At 43.2% G+C, this 20324-nt stretch overlaps 1 protein-coding gene across 1 annotated transcript in view; it reads right to left on the bottom strand.

Moving 5' to 3' along the window:
* Positions 1-20324, bottom strand: part of RAB3B (RAB3B, member RAS oncogene family) — a 78930-nt gene that overhangs the window by 51061 nt on the left and 7545 nt on the right. The window contains exon 2 of the mRNA XM_070368072.1: positions 15229-15456. Coding sequence (XP_070224173.1) covers positions 15229-15456 — 228 coding nt within the window. The remainder of the gene's footprint in view (positions 1-15228; positions 15457-20324) is intronic.

Below are 20324 nucleotides of genomic sequence, written 5' to 3'. Positions count from 1 at the left end.
ATATAACAAGGAGGGTGGGGTACAGGGCATCATACATGGGTTTTGAAGCCCAATGTACATGCGTGCTAAGTCGCTTCAGTCATGTCCAACTCTGTGCAACCCTATGCATTGTAGCCTGCCAGGCTCCTCTGTCTGTGGGATCTCCAGGAAAGAATACTGGAGTGGATTGCCATGCCTGCCTCCAGGGGATCGTCCCGATCCAGGGATCGAACCCTGGTCTCTTACGTATCCTACACTGGCAGGCAGGTTCTTCACCATTATCACCACCCGGGAAGCCCCTAAAGTCAGAAAAACCTGGATTAAAATCTGGAGTCTAGAGACTTCCTGGTTCCAGTGGTTGGGACTTCGCTTTCCAATGCAGGAGGTGTGGGTTCAATCCCTGATGGGGGAGCTAAGATCCCACATGCTTTGGGGCCAAAAAACCAAAACATAAAACAGAAACAATATTGTAGCAAAGTCAATAAAGACTTTAAAAATACTCCACATCAAAATAAAAGTCTTAAAAAAAATAATCTGGACTCTACCACTTACTATTTTAGTGAACTTAAGCAAGCTACCTAACTTCTCTGGACCTCAGTTTTGTTGTTCTTGTTTAGTTACTAAGTCATGTCCGACTCTTAAAGACCCCATGGACTATAGCCTGTCAGGCTCCTCTATCCATGGTATTTCCCAGGCAGGAATACTGGAATGAGTTACCATTTCCTTCTCCAGGGGATCTTCCCAACCCAGGAATCGAACCTGTGTCTCTTTCATTGCAGGTGGATTCTTTACTGCTGAGCCACTGGGGAAATCTGGACCTCAGTTTACTTATCTATAAAATAGGGATAATAACAATACCTACCTAGTCACAGGATTGCTGTGAGAACAACATGAGTTGCTAAAAGCACTGAGCACAGTGCTGGCCATTAGGCAGTGCCATTGTCAGCTTGTCAGCTCACATCAACTCTGCCGGAGGTATTATTAGCCCCATTTTGCAGGTGAAGATATTTTACATAAATGGTGGTTGCTGTTTATTGCCACAATAACTATTGATGTGTGAAATGGAGAGGGAGGCCTTCTGAGTAAGAAAGCAAAATCCTCCAGCCTCCGGGCCTCTAAAACCAGGGATCAAGAGGAAGCAAAACCCATATCCGTCCCCTGTGGCCCCCACACAACCACTGTCTGTAGCCTTTATTCCTCTATTCATGTCAGTCATGGCAAGAAGCCCCAGTCTTCCAGGCCATTCCTAATTACTGGGCTTTGATTCCCATACAGCTGTGTATATCATCTTTTCTAACCCTATTTTCTCCTCTCCCCCTTGAAGGCTTTCCCTGGGCCTTCTGAAACCCACAGTTGGTCATCAGAAAAATCTCATTTTCCTCCACCTCTGGTCTGGATGTTTTCCTCACCTTCCTGCTGTGATTGAAAGCTGATTCTCCTTGAGGGCATGGCTTCTCCCAAATTGATGGCTGCTCCTCTCTCACCACCTCTGAATCTCTGGGCCAGAAAGTAGGACACATGTTATTGCTTTCCACCCCTGCCTGCAGAACATTCTCTTTCCCTCCTTCAAAAAACAATATGCCCTCCAGCTTTGGGTCTCACATTATGAGATTATGCCACCCACTCATCCCTCTGCTGACCAGTGAGCAGTTCTTGCTTCATGTTACTCTCTCCATAATTCTTGGTGATTTCATAGCCACAGAAGTGAGCCTTCCCACATCTTCCCTCAAGTTCCTCTTCTCCCGTCATGCTGATCTCCATCCCTACCTCAGCCACTCACAATTATGCCCTGCACCTTGTTGGTACCAATAGGAATTTCAACCTCCTATTCTCAGATAGCTATGATCTTTCTAGCTCATTCCTTCTAGATTCCCAGCTGCAAGTCTTCAACCTCTACCATCTTTTCACTGCCTTTACATCATCACCTCCTTCTCTGTCCAGCTTGAATTCTAGGGCCTGTTATGACTCTGGCTTCTCACACACACCTCAGACTCCGCTGGTCCTCTATTCCTTCATCATACCCATTCAGCAAAACAACACTTTCATTAGAGCCAGCTCTCTGCCTCTTCTATGACTGCATCCACAGAGTAAATAACATGGTCGGAGAAAACACACAACTATGCTCTGAATTCATGAATTTAAATTTATGATCACTAATTTCAAGTGGAGCCCTAATGCTAATCAGCAATCAAATTACACTTCCCTAGTCTATTCCCTCTCCCACCTTCTGAGACGACTTTCTCCTCTGTTCTTGAATCTCTGCGAAGAATCTCTGTTCTTGAAACTCTCAGCTGATGACCTTGCTTCCTACTCCACCAAAAAAGTATCCAAGAGAATTCCCACCAGCACATGTAGCCCCTAGCTGCGTGTGTGTGTGTGTGAAGTCACTTCAGTTGTGTCTGACTCTGCGATGCTATGTCTGTAGCCTGCCAGGCTCCTCTGTCCATGAGATTCTCCAGGCAATCTGGAGTGAATTGTCATATCCTCCTCCAGGGGATCTTTCTGACTTAGGGAGGATCCTGATCGAATCTGCATCACTTTATGTCTCCTGTATCGGCAGGTGGGTACTCTACCACTAGCGCCACCTGGGAACCCAGCCCCTAGCTGCACCTGTGCCCATTCCTTCCCGCTCTGCCATGTTAATATGGACGCACAGTATGTGCTCCTAGCAAGGACTCACTGTGTGTGTCATCCCATTCTCTCTCATCAACTCAAGGACACTGTCCTAGAAGCTCTCCTCTGTCTCCCACGATGTCAGTTTTGTTTTCTTTCTTTGTTGGTTGCTTGATTTGTTGATCTCTATTGAATTGTTCCACCGGCACACGAACATGATGCCACTTCTCTCATCTTAGAAAACAAAAATCAGAAACATTTTCCGACTAACATTCCCCTTCATCTTCAGCTACCCGAAATCCTTAGAAGTGTTATGTACACCTGGTCTCTCTAGTTTCTCTTCTCTCACTCTTAGCAGGCTCTCATCGCCATTACTCCACCAAAACAGCTAGCATCAAGTTTACCAATAAAATTCCTGCTGCTAGATCCAGTGGTCAATCCTCAGTCCTCATACAGACTGAGCAGCAGCACTGGACACAGCTTCTCTCTTCTCCCTCAAAAAATTCTCTGTTTGGCTGCAAAGACCCCACATTTTCCCTTTTCAGTTGTTCTTTTCAGTATCCTTTGTAATTCTTATCTTCCCAACATCTTCATGTTGGAATATCTCTGGTCTTTACTCCTTAGAATGTTCCTATTCTTCTATCTTCACACCTTTCCTTTTTATCTTGTTTGGCTTCTTGGTTTTAAATACCTTCTCTATGCTAATGACTTGCTAATTTATATCTCCAGGCAGGGCCTCTGGCCTGACCAGCAGATTCATTTATCCAACAGCCTATTCTATATCTCCACTTGGTTATCTAACAGGCATCTCAAATTTAACATAACCAAAACTCAGTACCCAATTGTCTCCCGAAATCCTGATGTCCCCGAAGTCTTCCAGATCTGAGTTAGAGGCATCATTAACCTTCCAGCTGCTCAGTCCAAACACTTGGGATCATCCCTGACTCCTCTCCTTCCTTCTCTCCCACATCCAATTTAACAAGAGACCCTGTCAACAATATTTTCAAACTGTACACACTCTGACTACCATCGCTGACCACTTTTACTACCACTACTCCTACCCCTCTACTTCAAACCACAGTCATTCCCAGCCTGGATTATTACAACTCCTAACCAATCTTCCCACTTCTGCCTGTTGTTGGTTTATAATTTATTCTTGAAACAGACATACCCTGCCTCAGAGCAATCCTGTTAAATATTAAAGTGCAAGACACTTAAATATTCTGGAATTAGTAGTGATGGTTGAACAATTTTGTGAATACTAAAAATCACTGAACTGTAAAACTTAAAAAGGTGAATTTTATGATATAAGAATTATATCTCAATTCTTAAAAGTTATTAAGTGCAGCATGGATTGGATCCCGAAGTAGTAAAAGAACATTAGTTGAAAAACTAGTGAAATTCAATTAAAGTCTATTTAGCTACTAATACTGTATCAATTTTAATTTAGTTTTGGCAAATGCACCATGGTTGTATAGGGAAACTGGGTAAAGGATATATGGGAACTCTGTTCTATCGCTTGAAATTTTCTATAAATCTAAAATTATCAAAAACTAAAGTTTATTTTAAAAAATATAAGTCAGATCATATAATTCCACTGCCCAAAATTCTCCCATCTCATCCAGAGTAAAGCCCAAAGCCTTCAAATATTTTTCTGAGGAAACTCCATATTGCTTTCCATTGCTGCTCCAACAAGGGCTCCTTGTGTACAAGGGCTCCAAGTCTTTGGCAACACTTAATATCTTTTTAACTTTATACTAGCCACCCTAACATGAATGAGAATATATTTCCTGGTATTGATTTGCATTTCCTAGTGCTGCTGAGCATTTTTTTCATATACTTTTTGGACCTTTTGTATGTGTCTTTGGAAAAATGTCTATTCAAGTCCTTTGACAGAGCTACCATATGATCCAGAAATTCTACTTCTGGGTATGTACCCAAAAGAATTGAAATAAGAACCTCAAAGAGATATCTGCAATTCCATGTTTTTTGTTGTTGTTCAGTTGCTAAGTCATGTCTGACTCTCTGCGACCTCATGGACTGTAGCATGCCAGGACTCCCTGTCCCTCACTATCTCCTGGAGTTTGCCCAAGTTCATGTCCATTGAATCAGTGATACTATTCAACCATCTCATCCTCTGTTTCCCTCTTCTCCTTCTGCCCTCATTCTTTCCCAGCATTAAGATCATTTCCAATGAGTCAGCTGTTTGCATCAGGTGATCAAAGTATTGGAGCTTCAGCTTCAGCATCAGTCCTTCCAACGAGTATTCAGTGTTGATTTCCTCTACGACTGACTGGTTTGATCTCCTTACTGTCCAAGGGACTCTCGAGAATCTTCTCAGCTTCTCTGGTGGCTCAGACAATAAAGAACCTGCCTGCAATGCGGGAGACCCCAGTTTGATCCCTAAGTTGGGAAGACCCCCTGGAGAAGGGAATGGCTACCCACTCCAGTATTCTTGCCTGGAGAATTGCATGGACAGAGGAGCTGGGCCAGGCTACAGTCCATGGGGTCGAAAAGAGTCAGATACAACTGAGCAACTAATATCTGAATCCCATGTTTACTGCAGCATTATTCACATCAACCAAGATATGGAAACAACCCAAATCTCCATTGATTTAGACAGATGAAGAGAAAGTGGTATAAACATGCAGTGGAATATTATTCAGCCTTAAAAAAGGAGATTTTGCCATTTGTAACAACATGGATGATGAATCTGAAAGACATTATCCTAAGTGAAATAAGCCAATAATATTACTGCACAATTCTATTTATATGAGATATCTAAAATAGTCAAATAAAAGCAGAAAATACAACAGTGGTTTCCAGGGGCTGAGGGGAGAGGAGAGGAGGACTTGATGAATTTGCTATAATGTTTCAGTTATACAAGGTGCAAGTTCTAGAGATCTGCTGTAAAACATAATACCTGCAAGTGAGCAGAACTGTAGTATTTACTTAAAATTTTTAAGAGGGCAAACCTTATGTTAACTGTTCTTACTATTGAAAAAAGGAGGGGGTAAGAGTGCACAAGGAAACTTTGGAGTTGAATAAGTCTATCATCTTGATTGTGCTGATGGTTTCAGAGGTATTTGCATGTGTCCAAACCCATCAAATTATAGACATTAAATATGTACAGGTTTTTGTATAACAATTACATCTTTTGGGTTAAAAAAAAAACCCAAAGACTTATAAGGCCTCCAAGGCCCAACACAATCTAGCCCTCCCACTAACTCCAGCTTCATCTCTGACCACTCTCCCGCTCAGTCCCACTGGCCTTCTACTATCCCTGGAATGTGCCAAGCATACCCCTGCCTCGGGGTTTCTGCACTTGCCTTCCCTTCTGCCTGGGATCCTCTTCCTCCAAATACCCTATACCTCCTTTAGAATTTTACTGAAAAGTGCTCTGTTCAGTGAAGTTCACCCTGACCACCTTGATTAAATTTATAAACAGCCCACCTATCCTAGCCTATCCCCTTACCTGCTTCATATTCCTCTGGAGTACTTACCATCACAGGACATACTGCATATTTATTTATTGCCAGTCTCCCTCCTTAAATCTAGGGGAATGTGGGAAAGAGGATTCCATTTCTTACTTTCACTGCTGTGTCTGTAGCACCTGAAACAATGCTTGGTGCACACAATGTAAATATTGCTGAATGAATGAATGAGTAAATAAACGAACAAACGTATAGAAGTTTGTTGTGGCTGGAAAGGATACAGCAAGTGGGAGGCGGAGCAGAGGCAAGAGCTGTGACTGGGAGATGTGGGAGGATTTCAGTCACCTCACAGAAAGAACATCCTACAAAGCACATGGCAACTGACCCTATCTCTTAATATCTGCCCTCATTTCAGCTTATGAGAGCCACCTCTTGCTTGGACTATCTCTATTACACCCTCCCCTCTTGCCATACCCTGCAATGCCCCCCACCTTCCTCCCAGAGGTCTTTCTTACCCACTTTATGTACTGAACTCTCCCTTTCCTGCATGCCACTGCATACACTCAGCACCACAGTTTATTTTATTAATATTAAAATGTTGAGGGTTACCAATTGTATTGATACAACTGAAAAGCAAAAGAGAGCAAGCACTTAAATACGATTTATGGTAACAGAAAAGAATACTGCAGAGAGTTGTTTAAAGACCACATCAAGCTGTCCACATCACTAATTCCCAGTGTTTCACAATTTGTAAAATACATAGCAGCGGCTCAGTGGTAAAGAATCTGCCGCCAATGCAGGTTTGATCCCTGGGTTGGGAAGATCCCTGGAGAAGGAAATGGCAACCCACTCCAGTATTCTTGCCTGAAAAACCCCACAGACAGAGAAGACTGGCAGGGGGTCCATGGGGTTGCAAACAGTCAGACATGACTCAGTGACTAAAACAAATAAAAACAAACAAAATATATAGCTACATATCCCTGTAAGACACAAATAACTTCTCCCCGAGTTAGGGCAGTAACACAAAGCTGCTGACCCAAAAGTTCAAGCATGTGCAGCAAATGTCTTGGCTACTTCTTTCCTACAGCTATACAATTAAAAATTATACAAGGAACTGTGTGGTTAGGGGAGGAAAACCAAAATAGTATTGTGCTCATTAAATAAAGAAAAGTCCTGAGGAAAAATTATCAGCAACACACATTTTAGCGCTTAATGGTCTTCTGAATTGTTTTCTCTTCCCAACTAAACTGCATGTGCCATTAGGGCAGGGCTCTGACAAAGCAGTCAGCCATCACCACCACTCAGCTTGAGAGTCAGAGAAAGCATTCAGGTAGATGTTCCTCAACTCCTAAAAAGGATGCAGAATCAGCTCAGATCACATTCAGACTTTCAGTTGCCACAAATCAATCCTTGAGAGTAACAGAGTTAATAAGAACAAGGCTACCAACTAAGGATCATTTACTATGTACCAGCCACTAGGCTAAGCATTATCTCATATTATTCTCTCAACAACACAAAGCAGTTGTTACTAAAATTATCCGTATTTTAGAAAGAGGAAAGTGGAGTACAGGGAAATAATGGGACTTGAACTAGGTGACGGCAGCAGAAGTGGTTTTGGAGCACAGGTTGCTCCATCCAAAGGCTGTGCCCCTGATCACACGCTGGGCTGCTTCTTGAACAAGTAAATCAATGCAGGGATCTCAGCATGCAGTCGCAGAGTCAAAAACTGAGGTTAGCCTGGACCACAGAGGGAATGAAAGAGACGGAGAGCCCTGCCTCTGAGGATGTTATTATATGCTAGAGCCAACTTTCATTACCATAAAGCCACCTCTTCCATGGAGCCCTCTCTGATGCTCTCAAGTTTAGAAGGAGCACTCCCTCTCTGAACTCTCAAAACTTTCTGTACCTCTCTCAAGGCATCATTAATATTTGCAGCATCGTCGCTATTTGTGTACGTTATACCTCTCTTCACACCCGAGCACCACCCTCTCCTTCGAAGGAGGGATACTGTCTCACCAATCCCTGCAGAGCCTACCAGAGCCAGACACACAATATGGGTCCTTGAAAGCAATCGTGATTTTGCACACATCTTTCGCTTGTAAAGATCTTCCCCAACACTAACCTGAAAACCTCTTAACTCAATTGCCAACACCCAGTACAAATGGCCCCTTTTTGTGAAGCCTAAAATAGCTTTCCCAGGCAGAGGTAGTAGCTCCTTTCCTGTGTTCCCGCAGCACTTTCTTCATCCCTTTATATCATTTATTTTGTATTGTAGCTGTTTATTTGCCCTGTTATGACAGTGCCTGGCACATAATAGGCACACATGTTTATTGAATGAGTGAATGTGCAAATGGCTTATGGGTTACTTCTTTTCTTCCCACGCCAATTTGGGTGGCAGGAAGGCAGTGGTGGGCCCAAAATGTGCAGGCCCCTAGAAGAGCTGATCAGGATTGCTGGTTCACTCTTTTGCAAATTACAAAAGCAGACTATGCTTGCAATTCTGATTTGACCTCCCATAGTCTTTGTTGTGATTTTAAAAATCAGATTAAACTTCCCTAGCAGCTGGTTCCTACCGGCTTTGGGAAGATGAAAGTGTCAACATGTCTCTGCAGCCACACCAGGAAATTTGCTGCCTAGAAAAGTCGATTCTGAATATCATAAGAGCTAAGTAGGGAATGTTGTACTCAGCAATGTCTCCATATTCCTGAAGCCACAGGGACCTGTCACAGCCCTCATGTTCCTGTTCAGCCTCCAGCCTCTTCTGTGCTGCCCATCAGTCTCTCTATGGGTCTGCATTATGTTCTGGTGGCCAGATTTCAACTTCCTGAAGGTGGCATTAAGGACCCTGAAATGGGCCCTTAGTAAAGTCCTCTCTCTCTGGACCTCAGCCTCCTCGTGTCTAAACTGAGACTGAGATGTGATAAGCTCTGAGCTCACAGGCTTGGCACCAAACAAGATGGCAGGCGTTCTCAGCAGGAAGTCTGAGCCTAAGCCACAGACAGGACCTGTTTCAGGGAGTTAGCAGAGGGGGCTCTCATTAGAGACGAGGGAACCCAAGTCAGAGCCCTGAAAAAAGGGGAGGATTTATAATATGTCTTTTCCATGTTATTAATAGATGCTGTAGTAGTCAGAATAATGGTCCCCGAAAGATATCCATGTCTTAATCCCCAGAACCTGTGAATATATTACCTTGCATGGGAAAAGGGACTTAGAAAATGTGATTAAGGTTTTAAAATGGGAAAGATTATCTCAATCATTCAGGTGAGCCCAAGGTAATCATATGGGTCATTATAAGAGAAAGGCAGGAAGTCAGAGAGAGAGACAGAGGTTGACAAAATTTACACAGCTGGCTAAAAGACGGAGGAAGGGATTGTGTGGCACAGTGCCCCTTCCCCCAAAGTCACCACCAACACAACAAAACAACTTGAATAACGGAGGTATACACAAGCACCACAGTGACTGAGGATTTCAGAGGCGGGAGGTCAGAGAAAGCAAAAGAGGGTGGAGAACAGCAATTCCAGGACAAGCCCGGGAGTGAGGACAGTGATCTTTAAATCCTTCACAAGACACAGAATTCTTGAACTCTCGACAGAAAAATGCTGGTCCAGCCAGTCCATTTCTCAGTCTCTAAACAAGTAATCCCAGACACAAGAGACACACCTATTTTTAAGTCTTCCTGACAAGAAGGTCACCAAAAAAAAAAGCCTCGCTAGTGGGAGTGAGAAAGAGGACATCCTGGCCTTCCACAGTGGAGGACCCTTCCATTGCATCCCCTGACAGAGACCAGGCCTGGAGTGAGCCTTTTAAATTGTGAATAGAATTGAGCCTGAGCCCCAGTTGCAAGCTGGGGACGAGACCCAAGTCACAGTTTAGTGATTCCTGAGCTCAGCACCTCAGTGCTAGAGTTTGAAATAAGTTGATTTTTTTTTTTCCTCATGGCCCTTATCACAGATGAAATTAGATATTTTTCATTCATATACTTAGAGTCTACTTTGGCCACCTGATGCAGAGTTGACTCACTGGAAAAGACCCTGATGCTGGGAAAGATTGAAGGTAGGAGGAGAAGGGGACGATAAAGAATGAGATGGTTGGATGGCATCACCGACTCGATGGACATGAGTTTGAGCAAGCTCCGGGAGTTGGTGATGTACACAGAAGCCTGACATGCTGCAATCCACGGGGTTGCAAAGAGTCAGACAGGACTGAGCGACTGAACAATGATACTTAGTGTCTATCTCCCCTACTTCAATGAAAACTCCAAAGAGTAGAAAGAGTATTTCCCCACAGCTAGCACAGTGCCTAGCACAGAGGGAGTACCAGATAAATGTCTACTGAATGGATAAAAGAATGGAGTTTACTGTTTGGCTCTGCACAAGTAATTTGACATCTCTGGGCTCAACCACCTATATTGGTGGGGTATATATATATACATCCCTGGTGGCTCAGACAGTAAAGAATCTGCCTGCAATGCAGGAGACCTGGGTTTGATCCCTGGGTTGGGAAGATCCCCTGGCGGAGGGCATGGCAAGCCACTTCAGTATTCTTGCCTGGAGAATCCCATGGACAGAGGAGCCTGGCCGGCTAAAGTTCATGGGATTGCCAAGAGTCAGACAAGACTGAGCAACTAAGCATAGATACATATAATTTGATTTCTTTTTGGCTGTGCTGGGTCTTTATTGCTGCATGGGCTGTTGTGATGAACAGGGGCTACTCTAGTTGTGGTGCATGGGCTCCTCACTGCAGCGGCTTCTTTTGTGGCAGAGCAGAGGCTGTAGGGCATGTGGGCTTCAGCATTTGTGGCTCGCAGGCTCTCGAGCATAGGTTCAGTAGTTGTGCACAGGCTTAGTTACCCTGTAGCTTGTGAGATCTTCCCGGATCAGAGATCAAACCCATATCTTCCTGCCCTGGCAGGTGGATTCTTTATCACTGAGCCACCAGAAAAGCCCAACCACCCATTCTTTAAGGAGATAACTACCTCCTTGGGTCAGAGGGAAGATGTGAAGACACAAAGAATGATTCAAAGCACATATAGGGAGAATTCACATGGCTGACAATATCCATAATCCCAATCTACTCAAAGCGTCACAATTCTCCTTGGACTTTACTTTCTATGTCTTCCCTTGAACTTCACAACATCCCATGAGGCAAGAAGAGAGAGGATTATTTTCTCCTTTTGATCTTTGGGGACACAGGCCCATGGAGGGGAAGAGTTACTCCAGATCACACAATGACCACACTGCAGGGCAGAGCCAGGACTAAAACCCAGGATTCCTGGGTTGGCTCCATCATGTCACAGACCCCCAGATTCTTCCCTTCCCTCAGACCCAATAGCCCTCACAATGGGCTCTACATGGAGGCAGTGGAAGGCCAACTTCCACCCTTCTCTTCCCACAGGTCCCCAGGGGTTGCTTGGCAACTAGCACCTGAGCAGTAAGTGGCCTCTAGTCGGGTCTGTTGCTGTGCAGTTACCAATTCTCCCTCCTCCCTCCACACCTGTGCATGCTCTCACTCTCTATTAATGAGATTTTTCCCCTACCCTTACCTCCTCAGTCAGATTATCTTCTCTAGTCCGCAATAATTAACCTTTCCGGACACAGAAGAGGCTCTCAAGGACTTATATGGTAGGGACGCTGGGAAACAAGGCACCACCAGTACCCTCACGATCCCCCAGAGGTGGTAGAAACTCCTTTTGTGAATGGTCCTGCTCAGCAATATTAACCTCCTCTTCTTCCCTCTCCACCTTCCACCCTGACAATGGCTTTTTGAAATCCCCTGGGAGAGACTGAATGAGCTTGAGAAATTTAATTGAACGCTTCATACAGTGCTAATGAATCCCTGGATGCCGTTCCAGCACTTCTGGAACCACAGGTGGGAAACCTTGGGAGGGAAGTCAGTCATTGTCTGCATGAGCGGCAGGAGCAGAGAGAGGACAGAACCTAACTTTTACTGTATTCTTAGTATGTGCCAGGCACAATACTATGTTATCACGTATAGCTTCCCCTCAACAAACCTGTGAGACCTTTACAGTTGAGGATATTATCTACTCATAGAAGTGGAGTGACTTGCCAAAGCCTATATATCTGCCTGCTTCAATACACAAAAGATATTAAAATACATTACAATGACAAAGGCAATATTCAAATGCTTACATTTTAATGCATTTATGAACAGTACAGAAATGTTTATTTTCTGCTACAGAAAGTACATATACATACAAACATACACACACACAAAAATCTTTGCTAATTTTTTTTTAGCAAAAGCAATGTGCTTACGTCAGATCATATTAGATTGTCATTGATTTTACCTCAAAACGTGGCTAACATTGAACTTGTGCTAGGTGTTGGGGAAACATGTCTAGCCATTTTCTGTGCTCACTTGCTGCTGCTGCTGCTGCTAAGTCGCTTCAGTCGTGTCCGACTCTGTGCGACCCCATAGATGGCACCCCACCAGTCTTCCCTGTCCCTGGGATTCTCCAGGCAAGAACACTGGAGTGGGTTGCCATTTCCCTCTCCAATGCATGAAAGTGAAAAGTGCTCACTTAGGCTCACTATAATTAGTATAGTCCTCAATCAGAAGCTTCTTTGTGGGTTTCTTTTAAAGCTACATATATATCATGGGGGTTCATTTTGTTAAAAATAGATAGTACAATCAATAAACCCACTTAATGAGGCACAGGAAAACTGCAAAAGCTCATAATGGGCTGAAAATGAATAAAAGAGTGAGGGAGCCGCCACTGCCAATCCCTTAGAAGGACAGACTTGTCTCCTTCCACCTGAAGAGTGTTTGAGTGTAGAATATAGACTGTCTCCTTCTACCTGAAGAGTATTTGAGTGTAGGATATACGATCGTCTAATGTGGAGATCAAATGAAGACATCTGTGTCAATCCATATAGCAAATATTAGTATACACTGATTTTGTATTCAAAGATAATAAACTCCAGTAAGTTTCTTCAGCTCCCTAAGGAATAATCAGGCATGTAGCCTCTGACCCATGTCAAGAACCTTTTATTTGTTGTCTAAGGTCTCTCTACAGAGAAGCAATGGCACCCCACTCCAGTACTCTTGCCTGGAAAATCCCATGGATGGAGGAGCCTGGTAGGCTGCAGTCCATGGGGTCGAAAAGAGTCGGACACGACTGTGTGACTTCACTTTCACTTTTCACTTTCATGCATTGGAGAAGGAAATGGCAACCCACTCCAGTGTTCTTGCCTGGAGAATCCCAGGGACGGGGGAGCCTGGTGGGCTGCCGTCTGTGGGGTCGCACAGAGTCAGACACGACTGGAGCAACTTAGCAGCAGCAGCATTAAGATCTCTCTAACCCCCAAACTGCCACCCGACAGCCTCTCCAGCAAATTTCTCTTGGCATCCCCTCCCGGCACTTTCTCGGCCTTGCTCCATTTTCATGGATTGCTCGCCATGCCCCAAATACCCTGTGCTCTCAGCCCCCTCTGCGCACCGGCTGCAGGGAGGACGTCAGGCTACACATATGGAAGCACCGGCACATAATAGGCACTTAATAAATGCTGACTGATCCTCACCATGAGGCAGTTAAGCTAGATCAGTGGCTCTTCAATTTTAGCCTACCTCAAAACACCCGGATGGTTTGTTACAGCACATTATTCGGCTATACCCCAGAGTTCCTGATTTTCTGGCTGTGAGGAGGGACCTGAGATTCTGCATCTCTAACAAATCCTAATGGTGCTGATGCTGTTGATCTGGACACCACACTTCTAGAACCAATGAACTAAATGGCCTGCATAGTTTCTCCCATTTCCAATGGTTTATGATTCCTTGATGCTTTTAATAGAGAATAAATAAACAAAATAAACTTTTATCTGTATATAAATTAATACTTAATATGACCACAAATGGAAACATGGGCTCTATAATACTTAATGGACACAGTGTAGAGAAAAAAAACTCATACTTTAGAATCAGAAGATCTGCGTTGGAATCTCACTTTGTAGCTGTGTGGTCAACTTAAAGTAAATTAATTATGCTCTGAATATCTGTCCCATGGGGTTGTGAGATACTATTAATACATGGGAAAAATTGTAAAACAAAAAGCACTATACGGATTATACTAATAACATATATGTACAATGTATTAATGTTGAGTGGACTGATAATAAATAATACATTTTGAATACTTTAAATCACAGATTTTTTAAATTTCCAATCTCAATGCTAATTCATTATCAAAAAGTATATGATGTACATGCTGCTATTATCATCTCAAATATGTATATATTTTATTAGTACACTGGTAAATACCAATAATAGTAGCTGTGGTAGCCAGTTTCCAAGATGGTCCCCAATAATCCTCACCTCCCAGGATTCATACTTTTGTATAGGTTCCTTCTACACTGAATTAGTGACCAATAGCATACTCTAATTAGAGACATCACCACTTTCGATTTGGTTTCTTGGATCTCTCCCCCTAGGACAAGCTAGCTCCATGTCATTAAGACATTGTATGAAGAGAGCCATGTAGGAAGGAACAAAGGTCTCCTACTAAAGCCCAGTGCCAGACACATGAGTAAGCCACCTTGGAAAGGAATCTTCCAGGTCCACTCAAGCCTTCAGATGACTGCAACCCAAACCAACATCTGCCAGCAACCTCATAATAGATTGCAAGCCAGAAACCAAGCCACTCCCAAATATTCAATCCATAGAACTGTGTGTTAATGAATTATTGTTTTAAGCCATCAAGTTTTAAGGTGATTACACAGTGATAGATTATGGACACAGTAACTAACATTTACTGTACATTTATTATGTTCCAGGAACTATGCTAAGCACTCACCAACCCTATGATATAGATGTCATTATAATCCCCGAAGAGGAAAGCCTGGCCTAGAGAGGTTAAGTAACTTAGTCCAGGTTCCATGACTAGTAATTGGCAAAACTTAAATCTGAATCCAGGCCTATAACTCCAAAGCCCAGACTCTTGGTCGCTTATCTGTATAATCCAGGATAAAACCTCTTGGACAGTTAAGCAGCAGAAGCAACTGAGTCCCCAGATGAGAGCAAAAGTATAAAATCAGCAAGGGACAGTCCAGGGGCCAGACATACAATAGCACTGGGGCCTAACGTCATAAACCCCAGCAAAGTTCTAAACTGGCCCCACTGCCCAGCCGTTGTACTAGCAAGCGAGTCAGCTCTCGGGACACTTCTGCCCAAGATGCCCAGGACTCACCCAAATCTGCAGCTTCACTCGCTTCTCGTGGCGGTAGACTGTCTTCACCTTAAAGTCGATGCCCACGGTGCTGACGAAGGCTGGGGTGAAGGTGTCATCGGCATAGCGGAAGAGGAAGGAAGTTTTGCCGACACTGCTGTTGCCAATGATGAGCAGTTTGAACATGTAGTCAAAATTCTGGTCAGAAGCATCTTTGACTCCGGCTTTACCATCGGTCACTGAAGCCATCTGCAGGAGAGACCTGTGGTCACTCAGGAACACATCTCCAGTGTCACTCTGAGTCACCTAACTTTTAATGGTCACACACCCATTCACACACTCACTCCCCACCCCAGCATCACTGAGGAAATACACTACTCAGAATCACCCCCGCACTGAACCTGCCCCAAATGTTATCTCAGGATTGGGGTGGAACCCAGGATTGGGGTGGAACCAGCTCCTCCCAAATATTCCTTCAGCAAATATTTACTGAGCACACTGTTCTGAGTCAAGTACTGTGCTGGGCACAAAGAATACAAATATGAATCAGACATGGTGTCTGACCTCTGAGTGGCCGCAGATTAGAGCAAAAACTCAAACACAAAGTAACAAAGCAGAGGATAAGTGATAAGACAGAGGGAAGCCTTGGCTGAGGAAGCTCATCAGAAGCACCTAACCTTCTGAAGACATGGTGGTCAAGGAGAGGTTCCTGTAGGAGACAGCTCCTAAGCTGAATTTTGGAGTGGCTAGAGGGAGGAAGGTCAAGACGGCAAATGTTTGAACATTCCAGGAAAAGCCAACACAGGGCTCTCATTCTCCTGTTTCAAAAACATTTATGGCTCCCTATAGTTCTAAAGATCAAGCCCAAACTTTTCAACTTGACAAAGAACCAACCAACCAAAGAATAAATTCTCTAAATTTTACCTTCCCCTAAGGCTTCTCCCTACCAACCTGTGCTACTTTTTATAGAATTATGCTGTTGTTGTGGTGGTTTAGTTGCTAAATCATGTCTAACTCTTTTGCAACCCCACAGACTGTAGCCCACCAGGCTCCTCTGTCCATGGGATTTCCCAGGCAAGAATACTGGAGTGGATTGTCATTTACTTCTCCAGGGGATCTTCCCAACCCAGAGATCAAACCCGTGTTTCCTGCATTAGCAGGTGGATTCTTTATCACTGAGCCACCAGGGAAGCCCATACCAAATTATACTCCACTCCAAATACGCTGTTATTTCTTGCTTCTGTCCCTTTAGCTCTGTATTCTTTCTGCCCACAATACTCTTCTGCTTCAAATAAACTCCTGTTCAACCTCGCAGATCCATGTGAAGGTTCACCTCCCCTGGGCAGGGCAGAGGATGCACTCCTGGCCCTAGGCTCCCAGTGCGCTCCAATAGCACTTGTATCATTTCAGAACTGTTTACTATTCCAGCTTCTCCTTTAGACCAAGCATCTTGGACCTAATGTATTTCATTTCTTAATGTATTTCTCTAGTTTCAGCACAAGTCCTAGTATGTAATCAGCACTCAGTAAATGTATACTGAATTAATAAAAGTCACATCACCACTCTGGGGCCCAATCTCATAATCTGGAAAATGGGGAGAACAATTTCTGCCCTGCTTTTCTCACAGGGCTATTACAGGACTCAAATGAGAAAACAAGGAGTAAGATCTTCATAAGCTGGTAAATCCCAACAGGTGTGAATATAAGTTATTATTATTCCAAATCCTTCAAAGCCTAGTTCCTTCATTTATTTACCTGTTCATTTGTTCATTCATTCCTCTGGCAAGTATTTATTACATGCCAGACCTTCCCTGAGACCTCAGCACTCACAGTCCCGCCACTATCCTCTCCTTTTCTAGAATGATTTGAGTCTGAAAGCCATCCATAATCGAGCACTTGGTCCCATAGTCTTACTTGCTTTTTTATTTCTTTTTCTGCAGGGACCCTACTTCTTCACCTGCCATCACTCCTTCTGCTTAACACTGGGTACTCAGGAGGGTGGGGTGTGTAGTCAAGAGGAGGGTGGAAGGACAGCCCTGACATAAGATGTCCAGAGTGTCATCCTCTTTAGGAATTCCTGCCTTTTCCTCAAAAGAAAAGAAAGAGAGATGGATTTATCTCTCTGGGCCTCTCAGTTGAGCTATAAAGATAAGAAGCTGACAAATGCAGAAGGTGAAAAGCTCTCTTGAAGAAAAGCCAGATGAATATGTATGATTATTAGCAGCCCTTAATAATACTTCCTTAAATAGGCCACCACAAACCTTCAGTGGCCTCTTCTCTTCCTTCTCTTTTTCTCCCAGCTCTCAAGGCTTTATTGGGACCTACACGCCCACCACTGTATCAGTCTGCCCCTTGGCAAGGCTCACTAGGCAGGTGTGGAACATGCCCAGGACACTTGGAGACTCAGACATAGCATTTACACGAAAGAAAAAGGTGAGACTGGAGGGGAACAATTGGCCTGATCCAACTGGAGAAGGAAATGGCAACCCACTCCAGTGTTCTTGCCTGGAGAATCCCAGGGACGGGGGAGCCTGGTGGGCTGCCGTCTACGGGGTTGCAGAGTCGGATAGGGACTGAAGCGACTTAGCAGCAACTGTCTCATAGCCCGAACTTTTCAGTTTTTCATTGCACAAGATGCAGAGCTCATTTCTAGAACTGGCAAGTCAAAGGAATTATGCTTTTTTTCTATCCAAGACAAGGGAAGCAATCACGACCTCACACCATCCTCCGCTCTGCTACCGGTCATCTTTGTTTGTTTACAAGAGAAAAATTTCACCTTTGAAAGTATATATCCATTATTAAATGTTAGGGAAAAACACAAGACTATAAAAAAGAAAAATTTTAAATTACTAGATACCCCATCCACTCAGAAACTGCCATCGTTAATATTTGAAGTACATTTCCTCCTTTATTTTTTCACACACCAGAGTATCATCTATTTTGAAATTATATCCTATTATTTAACTTAAACAGTATATATATTGTGGTATACCTGGCCTTAATATCAGTAAATACTTGTTAAGTACTCGTTATTTTCCATGAGGGACATGGTGGTGACAATAACCATGTAACAGTTACCATTTATTGAGTGCTGCTGCTGCTGCTGCTAAGTCACTTCAGTCGTGTCCAACTCTGTGCGACCCCAGAGACAGCAGCCCACCAGGCTCCCCCGTCCCTGGGATTCTCCAGGCAAGAACATTGGAGTGGGTTGCCATTTCCTTCTCCAATGCATGAAAGTGAAAAGTGAAAGTGAAGTCGCTCAGTTGTGTCCGACTCTTAGCGACCCCATGGACTGCAGCCCACCAGGCTTCTTCATCCATAGGATTTTCCAGGCAAGAATACTGGAGTTGGGTGCCATCACCTTCTCTGATTTATTGAGTACTGTGATATAATACAAGATATGTATTTGGTCTGGGTACCTGGTTCCAGGCAGAGCTCCTAAAGCCTTTGGAATCTCTGGAAGTGCAAGTGATTAAGTGTCTTGTTGTATGCTAATGAGATGACTGGTGACTGGGACTCCAGGACAACCTCAGAGTAGGGGCTTGTTGCCAGAGGAACCAACCACACAGTTAGAGGATTGGAACTTTCAGCATCACCTGCTAACCTCTGGCGAGGGTAGAAGGGATGGAGATCAAGCTGATGACTAAAGGCCAATGACTTAATCAATCATGCCTGCAGGAACGAAGTCTTCGTAAACAACCCTATCCAAATGGGGTGGACATCTTCCAGGCTGGTGATGACATTGATGTGTTGGAAGGGTGGCACACCTGGAGAGGCCATGGAAGCTCCAAGACCTCCCTTTCCCCATACCCTGCCCTATGCATCTCTTCCACCTGGCTGTTCCTAAGTCGTATCCTTTTACACTTTTGTAATAAACCAATGTATGCATTACTCTTTATATATAAATAATATATATTGAAAACATTTATATTACACTAAAAATAATTCAAACTTTACAATTTGCAAGTTATCATATAGTAAAATTACTATTATTTTATCACCATTTGTCATTTGCATTATTTTCTTAACTTTCAGCATAAAAAGTAAGTAATATGGAACCTAAAGGTTTACAGTGAAAAGTAAGTCTTGCTTCCACCCCTGATTCCCAATCTCTAGTTCCTCTCCCCAGAGGCAAACATGTTAACAATTTATGTATCCTTCAAAGATAGTCTTTGCATATATAAACATAGAAGTCTATTCATACTTCATATATATATATATATATATAAAATGACAGCATACCATACTCTCGAGTCTATATCTTCCATGTGTATTTTAGTAGCTGAGATCTTTAGTTTTGTATCCTACTCCTTTTCACTTAACATTATATCATAAACATCTTACTGAGACTTTAAAAATTCTTGTAAATATCATTTCAATTGACTACACCTTATTTAGCCCTATGGTTGTATCACATGACCAATTCTTTAAAGTTGTATATTTATTTTTCTGTTCTCGATTATTATAAATTAAGTTAGAGTGACCATTTCTTTACATAAATATTTGTTCTCTTTCCTATTTACTTCTTTATTATGCCCATCCTTGCATGAAATGTTCCCTTGATATCTTGAATTTTCTTGAGGAGATCTCTAGTCTTTCCCATTATATCATTCTCCTCTTATTTCTCAGCAATGTTTATTGAAAAGTTATACTCTGCTATACTCTGGAACTCTGCACTCAGTTGGGCATATCTTTCCTTTTCTCCTTTGCCTTCCACTTCTCTTCTTTCCTCAGCTATTAGTAAAGCATCTTCAGACAACCACTGTGCCTATTTGCATTTCTTTTTCTTTGAGATGGTTTTGGTCACTGTTACAAGAAGAGGTGGCAAGAGTACACGGAAGAACTATACAAGAAAGGTCTTAATGACCCAGATAACCATGATGGTGTGGTTATCACTCACTTAGATCCAGACATCCTGAAATGTGAAGTGAAGTGTGTCTTAAGAAGCATTACTATGAACAAAGTTAGTGGAGGTACTGGAATTCAAGCTGAGCTTTTTAAAGTCCTAAATGATGATGCTGTTACAGTGCTGTACTCAATATGTCAGCAAATTTGGAAAACTCAGCAGTGGCCCCAGTACTGGAAAAAAGTCAGTTTTCATTCCAATCCCAAAGAAAG

This window comes from Bos mutus, chromosome 3 (assembly GCF_027580195.1).
Source record: "Bos mutus isolate GX-2022 chromosome 3, NWIPB_WYAK_1.1, whole genome shotgun sequence".
Lineage (NCBI taxonomy): Eukaryota > Metazoa > Chordata > Mammalia > Artiodactyla > Bovidae > Bos > Bos mutus.
The sequence above is the reverse complement of the archived record's forward strand: the minus strand, read 5'-3'. Positions and strand labels throughout refer to the sequence as shown.